Genomic DNA, 17,771 nt, shown 5'->3' on the forward strand with positions numbered 1-17,771 from the left:
TTACTATACTGTACTGTAACATGTATCTTACAACTTACTTTCCGGATCCCTTTGTCCCTGCCAGTGACTCTAACTGTTGTGCTCTTCTGGTTTGATCTTCTTCTCACTCTTTTATGACCATCTGTTATTTATCGCCTCTTATTCACTGAAGCTTTTAATCACTCTTAGTGAGTTTACTTCTGTACCCACCGAAGATTGGCTCCCCCTTAGATACCTCCTTTTAAATTTGCTACTTGCTATCCTCTGCACAGACCTCCTGTTTTTCTCCTTAACCTACAACAAAACTATAGGAATTTCTAAAAATCAGCTAAAGAAAAATAGATAATAAATTCTATGGATAAAATTAAGTCAACTTTGTTTGGTATCTGAGGGAGAGTAGCTCCCAGTATTTTCATTGGATGGGCTTTGTGGCAGTTATTTTCATTTGATTAGGGATGCTTTTTCTCTGATATCTGGCTTCTCTGCAATTTGAATTTGCTGAAGTTACCAGATACCAGATAGACAGATTTACAGGAAAGACCTTCCCTGCACACACATTTTAAAAGTATGCTAACTGATGCATATCCAGAGAGATGGAAGTCAAAATCTGATTGTAAATACCTTAAAAAAAAAAACTAGTCTATAAATATGTAATGATTATATCTGAAAAAGAAACAACTGGAACTGGTACTTCAAGTAAGATGAAAGAGCTCCCTGTTTTCTACTAAATAAAAGTCACAATCTTTAGAACGGCATTCACATTGCTTTGGACCTGATTCTGCTCTAGGTTTTTAAAAGCCTTCTCCTGCACTGCTTCTCCATATAAACTGTTACAGGGAGAAACAAGAATATCTGCTATAATTTATTTGTGCATTATTCTTCTCAAAAGCAGTTCTCAATTACCTATTACAATCTCTCAAGCCGCTAATGGTCTGGAGTAACTATTCTTTCTTTTCTCCATCCATTTTTGCTTACTGGAGTTCTCTACCCTAATCCTTCAGAGCTCAGTTCAAACACTCCGCCCCATGGTGAGTGGGAACAACAACTGACGGGGACTCCACATGTGTACTGTTGCCCTGTTTTCGTGACTAACTAGCTCTAAATGTGGCCTTCGGCATGTTACTTTTATAGGACTTAGGTTTGGTGATCTTTAAATTGCTTCTGAAACATTGCACAAATCATAAAGGTGACTCTCCTGACCACTTCTGTGCTAGACTTTTCTTCTTTTGCCAGTTTGTAGCATTGCATTGACATCTACATTGCCTGGTCTTCAAGAAAACTCTCCCAACCATCTCTACTAATCAAATACAACCTCCTTCATGCCACATGCACACAGTTTATTACAGTAGAGTCTTAATAAATACATGGTAATTAAATTTACATCCTTGGTGCAACAACATACACACTACAAATCTGAATGCTCTCCTGAAAGTCAAAATGAAAGTCTCAAAGGAGAGGAGTTTATAACATACTTGATTCATCTCTTACTGACATAGGATTGGCACTTACATGGTTTACATTTCATATAGACTATAAAATGGAGAGCTTTCCACAGCAACAGTAACTTGATATTTATTTAAATAAAGATAATGGCCTACTGTATATCTAAACTATCCTAAAAAAGGAATTCATTATTGGTTATTATCTTAAAAGTTCTAAAATAGTTTTTTAAACTCACAATCAATAATTTTTAGAAATATGCAGAGTAAGAAAGAGAATTTTATATTGCTATGGGGTAGGAATTTGGAGGACAAGCTTTTACTTTTTTTTTTCCAATTCATCACTTTTAATACCTTTTTAATATCTTAAAAACATAACTCTGTGTTTGTTACTAAGATGACTTTTTAAGAAAAACAGGAGATACCAATCAAGATGAGGAGATGAACTAGAATGATAATTATTAAATCCAAAATTAAGGTATGTATGTATGTATGTATTTACTTACTTACTTACCGGAGGCACTGAACCCATGACCTCATGCATATGAAGCATGCACTCTACCACTGAGCTATACTCTACCCCTATTCTTTAAAAACATTAAGAAATGAAATAATGGCAACACGTTTTCCTTTTTATCTAAGAAAGTCTATGAAGTGTCTGTCTGTGCATAAGAAATTATCCTTGTTTCTTAATATAGGAATACAAAATATACTACATATACTTGTTATCAAATTTTACTTATAATACATTATATGAAGATGAAAAAGAAATTATTTTAATTCTGTTAACTATTATATCCATAATAGCTTTCATCATCCTATTGTAATCAGTTCAGTAAATTAAGAAGACAGTTCCCATTTACTGGTTGAAACTGGCTTTGCTGACATAGTTATGTCATGATATGCCAAAAGAGTAAATCTGAAAGCTATTCATGTCAGGTAACTCTGTCACTGTCTCTTTTACTTTCTTACCCTTTTTTTATTACGAAACTTTCACAAACAGGAAAGTTGAAAGACTAGCACAATGAACATTCCTATATCCACTATCTATATTCAATAATCGTTCACATTTTGCTAGTTTCTCTCTCTCTCTCACACATACAATATACACACACATATATTTATGCACTACACACCTTTAGTTTTGCTGAACCATTTGAAAGTAAGTTGCAGACGTCATGGCATTTTACTCCTAAATACTTCAGCATCCCTCTATTAGAAATGATAATCTCTTACAACCACAATGCCACTATCATATTCCTAAGAAAATCTACAGTTATTCCAAAATAGTATGTAATACCAGGCAATATTTAAATTTCTTCAGTTGTCCCAAGAGTATCTTTTAATGTTCTTTTCTTCCCCAATTCCCATCAAGACTATCCTAGGTTCACACATTTCATTTGGTTGTTAGGTACCTGACTCTAGATCTTTTTTTATCACCCCACCTCTCTCTTTATAAATTTTTTTTCAATTCCTCCACCCTCTAAATCATAAACCACAAAATAACTTACCAGCCTGGGACTTAGGCTCTGATGTACAGAAAAGGGAAATTTTTCCCAACTCAATAATGGTCTTCTAAAGTATATGGATGACTGCTAGGAAAACCTTGTTAATGTTACTACTTTTATGTAATCAACTCAAAATGTACCCCACTAGATAAAAGCTTGCTGAGGGACAGAACTGCTTGGCACATCTTTGCAGTCTCCCCGTACCTCACCGACAGGATTATGTAGTAATTGCTGAATGGAGGTGCTCTGTTTCCTATGGTCTCTCCTCATACCCTCTGAATGGTTAGGAGGAATCTAGGCAGAAGAGAGCCATATTGTCACTATATCCTAACACCCTTACTCCCATTGCTGCTAACTTGCTATGATGTGAGAAAATACAACTCAGCCTTAAGGATTTTGTATTTCCTTCTACAGCAAACATGTTGACTGCTGCTGATCAGGCATTAGCAGGGAGAAAGAAACTGAGTGGAAGCCACTTGGGTGATCAAGAACAAAAAATAATTTTTCTTTCCTTCTGTCCTTCTTTCCTTTCTTCCTTGGTTAATCTTAGTATCTGATTAGTCACAGCATGTTTTAAGTCACTCATGAACAAAAAAAAATATATAATAGTAGGAGACAATCCATAGAAAGCATCACAAAAGATGTGCAAATCAAAGCCCACCATCTTTATGCTTTTATTTTCTAGAAGATCTCATATTGGGTAGATATACTAGACTTTACTCGTGGATTTATAGAATAGATGGATGAAGAGAATGTCACAGATGTTATATGTTTGAACTTCTCGAAGCAGCTGATGAAATCAGATAACATTTTCATTACAAAATAGGCTTGGATAAAAACCATAGTTTTAAGAATACAACATCAGCTTATGTATTAGGCATAGAGTCATAACAACAAGCTGTATGTTTGTGTAATTGGTTTAAAATGTCAAGCATGGGAGCAAAAGGGTCAGTACACAGTCTTTCATCTTTATTCATAAGCTGAAGCAGAGGAAACATTAACAAAATGCAGATATAGCAGATGGCACGCAACACAGTCATAGGGGACTGACATGTAGATAGAAAATCAAATTTGTGAGTTAGGTTGAAAATTATAAAAATCAGCCAATTTGGGAAATGGTAATTTAGAAAATGTCAATTTAGGTAAGTATTTGTACACAGGAAAGCAAAAATTGATGCTTAAATGAAAAGTCCAACGAAAATAGCTTGCATTAACATAAGGAAGTAAAATTAAGGCTGATGTTATTAATTATAGATATCAAAAACATTTTATAGATACTGACATATTAGATTCTCAGTAGAGTTTTCTGGCTGAATGGCTGTATGAGTGGCTATGAGAGAAAACAGCATACTACTAATGTTCTCTCCCAACCTAGCTCAAAGACAGCAACATGGCAGAACCTGCCAGGAATTCTCAGTCCAGGAGTCCAGCTGCATTCCTCCGATGGACTACTAGCCTCCAAATACCCTTAATGGTCACAATTTTTTAAATGGATTAAATTTTAAGTAAGGTGTCATCAGTTGTCCAGCCCTGACTGAGTGGGTCGGGGGGGACTGTCAGGAAAGTACCCAAAGAACACCTGATAATGAGTGACGTAATTTGCTGACATATCCTCCAAAGATTAACTTCTGGCAAAATGTATACCAAGGTAACTAAATGTAGTAATTTACTGATACAGTATTTACTGATAACTCAGTTAAAAGGCCAAGATTAGATACAAAACAATAAAGGTTTCAGAATTTATTTAAGACAACTAGTTAGTAAGGTAAATTGTCTCTTTTAGTAGACAGATACATATGTGTGCATACGTCTTTCCGAATTTTATGAAAGGAGGAAAAGTATTTAACCAAAATGGCACTTAATCACTAAGATACTAATTATAGTAAAGCAGAGGGAGAAAGGATTTCACTCTGCTTAGGATGAGGGAAGCCACAAGAGAATATCTTTACACTAAGAAAAAGTTGGATAATCAAAAAAGCCAAAAAACAAACAAAAAAACCCCACACAACTTATTTGACTCCAAAAAGCTCAAGTCACAAGGCAACCAGACAAACTGAATTCCAAAAGGTGACAGGCTCTCTGGAGAGAGACAGGGACACATGAACTATTTCACCTTTGGCAGAAAATGAGAGGAAAAGGGCAAGTAGAAAGAAAACAGCTGAAATTTTAAAGAAGTCTTAAAGGCTAAGTCCCTGGGAGCCCTAGACACAAAGGGATTCAGCTCTTTTCCACAGATTTCCTCCAAGTTCTCAGGAGGAAGACCGGGAGCAGGTCAAAGAAATATGAAGAAGAGCCCTTCCAAACCAAAAAAAGAAAAGCCCTTCGGTGGTGGATAGGCATAAAACCCTGCTTGCTTTCTGGGACCATTCTTTACCACACAAAGCAAAAGCTGTAAGTTGCTGGCTGAGGGAAGGACCCAAATCCTTCACTGATACAAAGCAGGGGTCTGCGATTGCTGGGGGTGGGGCTAGGGGCAGGGATGCTGAGAAATAAAATAATATTATTCCTGAGTTCTTTCTGAGTGTAAGTGTTCTGTGGCATAAGAGCTGGATATGAAGACAGGCCTGGATGATCCTAACTTGCAGTTTTTAAGCAAGTTTGACAATGCAGTTTTCTTAGAACACTCAAGAAAGTTATAGGCATGTATTTTGGTGTTAAAGGATTTAAATATTTAAAAAAATAAATATTTAAGATATTTACAGTTTACAGAGATGAAGATTTGTCTTTTTAAAAGTTGGGATAGGTATGGCCACAATCCAGCAGGGAAGGAAGGCAGGCCGAGGAGACCTACAGCACCACCCTTCGGCCATTCTGCTCTCTTGATGTGTCCAGGGATCAGTAAAGGTCTCCAGTATATTCACTTTTGCTTACATGATGGGACTATAAAAGATCCTCTCAAGAAAAAGGGATGAAGCATGATAGTTAGTGAAATCTTAGAGGAGGAAAAACCTTGAGGAAGAATCAATCCTGGAACAGTTTAGAATTTTCTTAAGTTTTTAGCTATTAATAAAAAAGTTCAGGGTAAAAAATGATGGTCAACAAAATGGAGGTTTAAAAGTAATAAAAATAAAAATTCTTATTTGGCAGATGCAGAAAAAGGTTTGTACTGTTGACATAAATGAGTCACAAAGTACTAGCTTTCTTCTGAAGTGCCTTGTTTACGATACCAGAATCCAGACTGCACACCAAATGGCAGAGCCCCGATACACATATGGAACGCTGACGAGCCTTTTCTCTTAAAGAGTGTGAATACTCGCTGCTTTTAAGTGCAGCACTGGAGATTCTGGACTGGCATTCCTCTGAGAAACGGACATCAAGGCATGGACAATGGTACATCAGCTATCACTGGTGATAAAAAAGAAAGGGACCAAAAAATTCTGTTTGCTACCTACTTCCTGTTCTCCATCTCCCACTCCCCACCACTCAAAGGAGTAAAGGAATGGAATGCATATAAATATTTGCTGAAAACAGGTGACAGAGACACTCCAATTGGCTAAGACACATGTCATTTGTTCAGCAAAAATTTCTCAGAGGTTAACTAAAGGTTTGGCTTTACACTGGGCACTGCAACCTGTGACTTCTTTTCAGTCAAAATCTCAAATTCAGAACAGGTTTAAATTTTCCCTACCCACTGAGAGAAAACTTTACAGTAAATTACCAGTCAGTGTAAGTTCTGAGCATCTACACTGTAGCTGGTAGCTAAATCAATCCTCCACAGAAGGCAAAGGCAATTTTTCCTAAATCACTTTCATCAACCATTTGAATTACTCTAAACGTCTTTATCTTCGAAAAGCATTTCCAAAGCATTCATCTGCCTGTAGCTCCATTCTAGAGGCTCACCTCAGACATCACCTCCTCCCAAAACCCTTCCTTCCCCTTCATAAAAGCCGTAAGATTTCAGAGAAGGCATTCCAAGTAGAACGAATAGCAAGTACATACAGCAAGTGAGAGCTTGGGTGTGTCTGAGGCCAGTGTGGCTGAATACAGTGAGCGGAGAGAGGAAGTGAGGGAAACAAGCCCGTTTGACATCTTGGAAAGGAGGCTGGATTTTTATTCTAAATATATTTGAAAGCATTGACAAATGTTAATACTAAAATTATATGAATTCAACAAGAGAACATTACATAAACTATTGAAATAGGTCTTGAAATTGTTTCAAACTCGTTTGAAGGATAAAAAAATACTATCTTTTCTTTTGTTCTTTCTGCCATTTCTTGTATCTTCTGACAGTAAGCATAATATTTTCAATTTAATCTCACACAGTTATGTAAAAGCTTATTTTTTCTACCTGATTTTTCCTATCTACCCTTTATTCTATCTGATGTAAAATTTAATATGAGAAAGTTTAATTATAAAAAGCTCAGTAACACTAATTTAAGTATTAGGGGACAAGTCTGTTAACAAAGTAAAATGGAAACACGATTAAAATTTTGGGTACACATACTCCTGCACTGTTTCAACCAACTTTCAGAACAGAATCTACCTGCAACTTAAATATTATAGAAACCCTCTGACCACGGGTCAAGTAAAAAGCGACTTTTTCTCCAAAGAATTCCCTTTTCAATGTCAAAAATTGCTAGGTAGCCCTGGGAAAGACTAATCTGCTTGCCAGAATCTGATGACATGTATTTGAATTTATGTTAGCAATTTAGCTCATGCGATATACTTAAAAACACATCTCTGCTTGTCGAGTCAGGAATAATTACATTAAAACAAAGATTATCAATGACATGGTTCCTTAAAATAAATCAATTAAATTCAGTATCTTCAGCAATTTATGGGATGAGGAAAAGTTAACTTTATGACAATATCAAGATGTATTAAATGAGCAAGAAAACACATGTCAATGACTAAAGGAAAACAGTAAAACAAAAAAGCCAGAGAGAAATTTTTTAACTGGATGATGATTTACTCCCCCAAATCCATGAGATTTGATCTGACTAATATCTCACCTTTTCAAAAGATATTAGTACCTCCCACCCTTTTTGAAATTGCAATGATAAAGGCAGTAACCATCTGCTTGCTACACAGGATACACAGCCAGTATTTTTCTCCTACTCTGACGCTCCCTGAGGTGGCTTTTGAAGAGTAAGGAAGAGACAGAATAGACAGAACATCTTTAGTAGAGAAAAACCAATTACACAGATTTAATCAATTACACAGATTTAATCATTTATATGGAATAGATGATCACAATCAAAAAGAGAGAAGTTGAAGTACAGAACAAAAAAAATCTAAGAGTTAAACACAGGAGAGGTAGAAAAGCCCAGTTTCTATTTGTATTAAAAAATAAAAGGGAATCTAGCCAAGGAAGAAGAGGAGGACTTAAAAACTGAAAGGTGGCTATGGGAGATTGCAAAATACTCACCTTTTACACTGAAGAAGAGAGATGCTATCAGCATGGCCTGGATCAGTACAGTATTACCTGCCTGAGGAAGTATTTTATTGGATAAACTCAAGGTCAGGTATAGCCCCACATTTCTCTAAAGATAGAGTAAACTCTGAACACACACTATATTCAAGTTTTAAAAGAAAATATAAGCAGCTTAGACCCAAAGGACTAAGAAATTCCTATCTACCACTGACCTAAGATAGTAAGAAATTAGGTTAAAAAAATTCTTACCAATGAGCAATGGAAACAAGACACTATTACTTATTTATATATGTATTTATGCCCTGCTCATTCATTTTTACTAATCTAAAAAGTGGCAATTTAGAAAATGTCACATTTGCTTACAGAAGGAAGATCTGATTTGATAAAGGATGATGGTAGAGAATAAATCCTTCCTTCCTATTTAGTACAGTATATAACCGTGGCCTTGAAGCTATCTCCCAGCATCTTCAACCTTGTTTTCCATCTAAATATAGATAATGATATTGCCTTAGTGACCTCACAGAGCCAATGTATATAAAAACTCCCGTGTAAATTTTATGTTCTTGTTGAAGAAGTTCGAAGTGGTAAACTTTAGGATTCAGTTTAGTATTGTTTCAGACTGGGGTTATATGGGTTTCCTAAATGCAAACATTAATTAATCTGAAGGTTAATATCACTCAGTGGTCACTCTAGCTAACTTGATCTCTGCTGTATTATTAATAATAATGTTATAGTCAATGGGAAAATTTGGGAAAGTTACTCCAGATGCAATTAGAGATTTTGTGCTACAAAGCTAGGAATTATGTAAGAAAGGTATACATGTAAATTGATTTTTTACTTTAAAGTCAGTAATATAATTTGATCCTTTATTAAAAATTTCTAAAATCTATAAAGAAAAGTGGCATGATGAAGAAAAATCTTCTTAGTGGGAGACATGTAATTTCATTTTGTTGTTTAACTGTGGGGGGAGGTGGGATATATGAAGTAGATTTAAAAACAAAAAAATGTTATTTCTCTCCAGAGGATTAAATTGCTATATAGGTTAAAATGTTCATAAAATATTTATAGTTGTCATGAATGACCTCTCAAGCTGACATTTATAATAGTGATTAAAAAAAAAACCACTCTGATGCAGCTGAATGGATGTTTCCCCTTATCCCAATTTAATTAAAAGTTCTATCTTGCTCTGAGAGCTTATGAATGCCACTTATCTTCTACTGTAGGCAAAAGTAAAAACCAATATTCTTTATGCTTAAGTGAAGAGTGTAACCCAGTGATTAGATATCTGCTTTGGCTATTTTATCTCTCTTGTTTACATCAGGGAGATCTGACTCTACAGCTTTACAGAAGTAGCATGCTAATACTTCAGGATTAAATTTAATACTTTATGAATAAGGCTCAGAGAAGATACAAAAGTGAACATGACAGTCCCAACCATTAAGAGTCATCTAATCATAGAAGAAAGACAGATTTGTAAACAACTAACTATAATTGCAAAGCCAAATAAAATACTGCACTAGTAGAGCTTAGAAGAGGTTATTAATTCTGACTGGTGGCATCAGGAAGCTTCTGTGGGAACTGTGGTATTTAAGCAATATCTTGAGGGGTAACATACCCTTGTGTTATTTACACAGGTGGGGCTGGCATTCTTGACTGATGAAGCAGATTCCTGAAAGTACCTAACATATCTGAGTAACTGTGAGACAAGCAGTGTTTTCACTAGAGTGCAGTCACTACAAGGGCAGGGACTGGCTTATTTCATCAAGGTCAACAGCATTTAGAACAATGTCTGGTGCAAGATAAATATTTACTAAATAAATGACTGAGTCGGACGCTGGGTAACTGAAAGAAACAATGGGCAAAGTAATTGGAAATGTAGTTTGAGCCCAAAAAAGCTTAAGAATATGTAGATGGAAGAGACCATGGCAGGTTTTTAGAAGAAGGGAGTAAGATGATCTGCTATGTATTTCAATATTAAAATTCTGGAGGTAACGTCAATTGACTGGAGAGGTGAGTCTATAGACAAGGTGTGCTGAGAGGCACTAGGACTGCAAAGAAGGGATAGATATGGGATTCAGAGGTGGAACTGACAGGACTTGACAAGTGACTTAGGTACGGGGAGGAGTTAAAAGGAGATTCCAGAAATTTCCAAACTGAGTGACCAGGAGAACACTGGTAACATTATGTAAGAAAAGGAAAAGAAGCAAACTGTAAATTTTGGTAGAGAAAAAAATAACTTCAGTTTTAGGCACATTAAACTTAAGGTGTTGATTGATTCCATATGGAAAAGTTCAACATATTGAGAGTTAGAATTGGAGTTTAGAGGTGAGCCAGGAAGAATGCTGTAGATGAACTCAATCAACAGATATTTACTCTGACTATTCAGTGCCAGCACCAAAATTTAAGCCATCAGCATAGCAGTGGTAGTTATGAGAGGGCATACCCTGGATAGGAGACCTTGGAAAACTTTTGCATTTAAAAGAAAAGAGAGAAAAAAACCATTGGAGAATACTAAGGCATAATGATAAGATCAAGGGAAAATTTTTAAAGATGGAAGCAAAAGGGAGGAAGGTGTACAGGCTATTCAAACCCTTAAGAATCTTTCCTAATTGTGCAGTTCCCTTCAGAGTGCAGATGAAAAAAATTCAAAGAAGTGTCAAGTAGGAGACAAGCTCTTCAAAAAGAAAAATGGAACACAGAGAAATCTCATAAATGTCACAAGGAACCAGTGAGTTCTAGAAGAAAATGGAAAAAGTCAATCATTTAGAATTTATATGCCTCCAGCTACTCATACCAAAACAGAAATTTAAAAAAAAAAAGAGGTTTGGAAAAAAAAACCAACATGAACTTAGCAATATAGTGAGTCCTGCTGAAGGATATTTAAATATAGGACATTAATTTCTGCCCTCAAAGAAATTACAAAGTCACTGTGAACTAAGAACATATCATATGAAAGTATTTACACTAAATCCTTTATTTAGAGCTCCAAATGAGAATAAATATGAATGATGCTTATGCAAGTTATCATTGATGGAGATCAGGGGAGCAAACACCTCTAGCTTGAGGATCCTCCCTCATAGATGTGCACTTGAGTTGAGATCCTACAGACACTGAACTGAGTTCACTCACACATAGACTGGATTATATATCCATTACTACAAAGTAGTTTAATTGGTTTAAACTACATTTAAGTGCTTTCCAGGGATGGTATATTAATTCACACTCTTTAAAGTGGCTGAAAAAGTACCTGTCTTTTCAAGAATGTTGATTCTTGCCACCATTTAGTATTACTGTTCTCTCTTGTTAACTTGATAGAAGAAAAAAGGTGTATTATTACTTGTGTTGGAAGTTGTTTCATTTGTTCATTTGGACTGCTCTCTGCAAACGTCTGTTACCGATTTGCAGAGTTCCTTATAAAGAGAGACAGCCTGCCGTCATTGCCAACTCCCAAAGGAAGATCACCCACACCAACCTCGTGCTTCCACAGCATAGAGCATAGAACTGTGATGAAATGGCTGACTGCAAATTCAGCCTATCTTCCTGTTATTTGGCAAATCTTTTCTTTTTGTTGATCCTCTAGCCACCATTCACAGTGGCAGCCCGTTGTAAACCTTCTCTGCTTTCCCTAACTCCAATCCTCTGATTTATAGCCAGCTGGTCGGAAGCACAGATATCAACCTGGACTTGCGAATGGCATGTAAAGTGGAGGGCAGGTTCATGAATCCTTTTGATGCTATCTTCAGGCAGATTGTATCAGGATTGAATAGAACTGCTTGGCGGTGTGGGGAAAGAAACTACATGTTGGAGTTGGTGTCAGAATCTTAAAAGGTTATCTAAATTTTACAGATGTAGATATTTCTAGGGACTTGAGTCAATCTGCAGACATTCTGTGTATTGAGTAACAGCAATTGCTGTAGTAGTATGGTTTGAGTTCTTGTAAAGAAAATGCATAGTGTTACTAGGATTATGGCAGTTTGCTCATTCTTGGTTAAGACCACAGTGAGCAAGAGTGAAAAAACTCATGGAAATAAAATTATGAATGAGTACTTTGAAACAAAATCCACAAATTATGACAGTAAATTTATCCTTATTCTGCAGATTTCTTAGATATTACAAAAGAGAAACTCAGGAAGTCCTGTTTCTTCTTTGGGTTTGTTGCTACAGGAAAAGTGTAATTTGTCCCAAGTATAAATCAATATCCAGTATCATCTCTCCTTATGGGAGAAATAACCATTTGGGATGTTTACAAAGTATAATGTGCTTCAGGGGACTTTCTCAAATCTTATGACTCTGACTTTCATAGACAGAATTCATTTTCCTCCTAGATCTCCTGAGGATTTAGCAGAAACACTGAAATCAGAGCTTTCTCTCACAACATACTCAGCCAAATCCAAAGATACAGGGAACACTTGTAAGTAACCATTAAAGAACAAGCAAGTCATTTTCAGGTAATAGTTGAGATTAAGTCACAAGTAAGAGAAAACTGGACACTTTAAACAAAATTAGTACCTTCAAAAAATTAACCAGTTTCTGTTCAACTCAGAAAAGTTTTCACTCTTGCATATGTTGTTATCTTTTTTTAAAGATAACTGAGATTTTCAAATTAGCTTGCGCTTATAGTTAAGGCTGAAAATGAAAAAGGCTATTATGATCAAACCATATGCTAATTCATAAAGGGGAATAAAATAAGTGCTAGTGCACAGCACATTCCAGTGGGAGAAAAAAAGTTAATCAATTCAACTCAATTTTAGCTGAGGGCATTTTTCCGCAACTGCTGAACCCTAGCATGTGTCAGGCAGCTAAAATTACACTAAAATGTGTAAGTTCTGTTGTTATTTCAGAGATAATCCAGGAAGGAAAACAAAGCCAAAAATTCTCTCTGCATTTTTAACATGAAATGCTTTAATCTTCAACCAAGTGTATACTTTTTTCTGTTTTTTAGGTATTATCTCTTCTTTTGTGTACGTTTGAAAGTTTCCAGAGTAAAAACAAACAAAAAGAGCAATAACAAAAATGATTTTGTAATGTTATTTCCAACACACTGTTTATCCTTTAAAATAATTCTTACCAGTCTCTGTTTCTGAAGCTCTTCTCTGAGAACTTTATCTTCTGGTAAAACATCACATAACAAGAAATAATTGTCTTGTTCTTCTGTTCAGAGATTAGGAAAATAAATAAGAAATGACATTTATCAGTTTTTCTAAAAATTTTTTCTTAAAAAAAAATCTATATCTATGTCTATGATGATTTCTCTGTCAGCATATTAGTTCTGTTTTAGCTTTATTACAGTTACACAACATAACACAGCAATTTAATTTTACCTATAATTTTAGAGAATTATAATTTAAGAGAAATTATTCCTCTGAATTTTTGGATTATAGGGAAAAGATGGTAGTCAAGATGTATCTTTGTCAGGGGAGAGGGTATAGCTCAGTGGTACACAGCATGCTGAGCATACACAAAGTCCTGGTTTCAACCCCCAGTACCTCCATTAAAAAAAAAAAAATCAATGATAAACCTAATTACCTCCCTCCCTTCAAAGATGTATACTTACCAAATGGAGCTGTGGAATTGATTCTTATTACACTGCAAAAATCTGTAACGGGCTGTTCAGTGAACCTTTTTCTCCAATATAAAATGTACCTTAGAACAATCAAAAAGAAAGAATGGTGAGAAGACTCAACAGACTACTTACTTTAGTATGATACGATTTTACAAGAATATTTAATTATCCCAAAGCAACAAATCAAATGTTGACTGAAAACTGCTAGAAAATTTGTAAATGGAAAGGCAGTAGTAGAACACTGTAGAAATATGAAATGAATATTTAATGAAATGAAATTACCCTATAAAGGCATGAAAATGATTAAATCTTACCATTCCCAAATTCAATAAACAGACATACGGGAAAGTTAAAGTGAATTATTTTTATATAATAATGAAGTTTTTCTGAAATCACATCTAGTTTATGTGAATTTAAAATGCAACAATGATTAAATAGGCTTTATCACAGATTTTCCAATAAATTGAGAGCTGGGTGGTTATCTTATTAACAACAGAACACATCATAACAATAATGCAATGAGAAGTCAGTCTAAATTCAATATTATATATTATAACAAGATAGAACAATTCCATATGTCCACACTGTGTACGAAATGAGGCAAATTTAGCTTTTAGAATAATAGCCAAGCTTACGGTTTCTGTATCTAATGAGCAGAGTTAGAAGAAGCACACTGGCTAAATTTAAAAGCAAAGCATAACACCCAGACCTGCGTTATCTGATGAAAGAGGGAGTAAGATGACAGGATTCAACAAGCTGTTCATCTTTTCATTGAACTAACAGGATTTATATTGACAATTGCAATATCGTTTATCTAATGGTACCAAGAAAAGAATGCAATCTTCATGGGTAGGAAGGAAATGTAAAGGTTCTGATTCTATCGTTGACAATTTATCAGGCTACATGGTTGATGGATTAAAAAAAGAAACTTACAACAAAGAACCCAAACCTGTGAGAGACGGAACCTAGTGAAACAGATAAAGAGCACAGGAAGGGTAGGAATTTGGATATTTTAAACAGCTTGATATAGTCCCTAGCAGTGTTCTGCACAAAGCAGGTTCACACTACACGCTTTAAAGAGGTAGAAGAGCATCTGAAGATTCTTGTAAGGTTCTCTAAGTAGCCTCCAAATCCCAGTATTCTGTCTCTTTTTTATTCTTACCTCTCTTTTTCTTAACATTAATTTTCCAATCCTGGTGCTCTATAGAAAGGGCATTCATATGTCAGAAAAAAAAATGTGCTGGGAGAGAGGTCTGAGAGAAAAAGAAAACTGAGACATGAGCCAATAAAAAATATAAATTGATGAAAACACTGAGTATAGGATATATAAATAAAAGAAGTAAAAGAACAATGTATAAAAACAGAACCACATGCTTTTGTTCTTCCTTCTATGTATAACCACACTGTCAACCTGGATAGGTAAGAAAGGGGAGAACAGTGCTAGACCTTACCTTAGGCTCCAGCTCAGCCTCAAACCATAAACACTATAAAGATGTACAATGACCCTATGGCTAGCTCACTGGCTTCCATATTAGAGGTATCAGAGCAGAAGGCATTTCACATCCAACAAAATACACAGAAGAGGAAAAGTACGTACAAGAGGCTGAAATGGTATTTCCTTGGCCGTCCTGGCCAGCTTCAGCACTCTCCACTCACTTCTCAGCATCTTACACAGCTATTCTTATTCTCCTCTTTTCCTTTTCCTGCTAGTTGCTTTTTTTTTCCTCCAGGGGAAAGAGGTAAAAAGGGAGAAAGAAAAGGCAAGAGAAGACATAAGAAAACAAAAATGATATTCCCAGCCACTTTCCTTATTCTCCCCTCAGCATATTTTCTATTGTAAAGTGGTGACAGGGATGAAGGCCCATAGGAGAACATATTCTATTAGAGATGTCAGAAATAGAAGATGGGTTGTTCTTTCAAACTGAAATACAGAGACATCTATTTTCATGACCAAATTCATACACCAGGTGCTGCGATAACTGACTTAAAGCAACAGGAGAGTCAAGTACTATCAGGAGTTCCCTCACGGGTACTGCTAGAATGCACAAAAGAGAGGTTTGTCACTCTTGGTTACTACTCCACTGAAGGCCATGTGGGTGATACCCTCTGGACAAAATTGAGAATAGTCATCAGCTCTTTATATTATTTCCATTCTGAGTCTACAGTTTGTAAAAAGGCAGTGATAATTCCTTGAATACACAGGCTTGCTTATTTTTGGAAAATGTTCCCAGACTTAGATCTAAGTATCTGTGTGAAACTATATGAAGCAGACGACCAGGTAAGAGCAGATACCAGTGACCAGACTGTCCTCTGAACTGTCACTGACTTATTCTGTAACAGAGTCAACACAGTAAGAGTCTCTTAACTGTACAGATCTTGTGTTAAAAGTTTTGCTTTTTAAATTAAGACTATGATCAAACGCTCATAATTGATGTTTTAATAACTGACTCCACCAGCCCTGTAGGCAACAGTGAATAGAGAAGCAGGGACTTGGCATTCAGAAATATGAACCTGAAATGAAAGTTTTTCAACCTTTCTGAAATTCAGTTTACTCATTTGCAAAACGAACTGTTAATAATTAAACAGGATAATATATGTAAAAGCACTGTTCACCATCCTGGATGTTTAATAAATTAAAGTTATTATAATAAGAAAAAGTAACATATTTAGATAGGATTAAAGTAGTAAAGAATTTGTTTATTCCAGAGAAGTACTGGTGTGTAAAACAACAAAAAACAAGACTGATAACGTTTCATCAGACATTTAATGAGCAAGTTAAAATAGTTATATTAGTAGTGTCAGAGGGCACGCACAGGTAGGGGAAGAGCAAAGTGATGATGATGATCATAAGGATGACAATTACTAGCAGCTGCCATTACCGAGACCCTACCTGCCCAAGGTTCCACAAGTAGAACATCAGAACTGGAATGAGAACTGGGGTCTCTCTGGCTCCAAACTGAAATTCAAATCTACAACACAGTACCTCTATTGCCGTGTGAGGACCAGTCAACAGAAGGATTACAGAAACATGCAGGAACAGGAGAAAGCCCCAGAATTACAGTTGTAATGGATACCTGAAGAATTTTTTTTCAGTAAGATACCCAGGAGAATGCTTTCTGACAAGGAAAAACTGAAGTACAGAAGTGAAGTCTGAAGGGAGAAGAAAGGTCTTCCCTTCCTGAAAGCATACTACCTAACAGCTGCTTTTGTTCTGAACTGCTCCTAACTTCTGCCTAAATATTGAAAGTTGACGCCAGCTGTTTGGGGCTGCTGAATTCGAACTGCCTGGCTAGGCAAGAGGTAACAAAGAAGTTCCCCTATAGAGGCACCGATTCCTCTGATGTTCTGATTCCAATAGTCAATGGCTCTTGATCTCTAATGACTTCCATGATGGATACTATTCTCCTTGATCTTTGAAGGGAACGTTCACATCATGTATTTATTTTGTATTACAGTTTACCTCAATGTGGTAGGCACAAAGGAAGCAATTACTAACATCAAATGACTTAAAAATCATGGGGAGATTCTGTCTGACAGAACCTCAGTTAACCTTCGCAAAGAGTTAAGGCTTCCCATGAAATGAAGGGAGAGAAGACACTGCTGCATGCTCATGGTCTGGCAGTCTTTACAATGGTTAAAAGTTATATTACTGCTCCATGACAAGTGGTTGTGAAGTTTGGAAGGATGTTTTTCAGATACCCTGAACATCTCTGAGATGTTGTTATGTAGCTTCTGAGGCAAGGAGGATAAAGCAGGTAATAGGTCAGTCCAATAGGCACAGAGTTGTCATTTGAGTGGTCTCTGCTTGACCAAAGGCTGGGTGACAACATCATCAAAGAAAAAATCATGTTATAGAAGCAAAATATAATAATAAATTACTATATAATTTAAATACATAAAATTAGGTA

The 17,771-nt window shown here is 35.8% G+C and overlaps 1 protein-coding gene across 2 annotated transcripts in view; it reads right to left on the minus strand.

Annotated features, from left to right (window-relative positions):
* The window catches only part of ZNF277 (zinc finger protein 277), a 100,958-nt gene that overhangs the window by 23,414 nt on the left and 59,773 nt on the right, over positions 1 to 17,771 (minus strand). For both annotated transcript variants that reach the window (XM_010975554.3, XM_031455222.2), the window contains exons 3-4: positions 13,855 to 13,943; positions 13,369 to 13,451 (exon numbers count right to left, since the gene is read on the minus strand). In XM_010975554.3, the coding sequence (XP_010973856.3) occupies positions 13,369 to 13,451; positions 13,855 to 13,943 (172 nt within the window). The remainder of the gene's footprint in view (positions 1 to 13,368; positions 13,452 to 13,854; positions 13,944 to 17,771) is intronic.

Source organism: Camelus dromedarius, chromosome 7 (assembly GCF_036321535.1).
Source record: "Camelus dromedarius isolate mCamDro1 chromosome 7, mCamDro1.pat, whole genome shotgun sequence".
NCBI lineage: Eukaryota > Metazoa > Chordata > Mammalia > Artiodactyla > Camelidae > Camelus > Camelus dromedarius.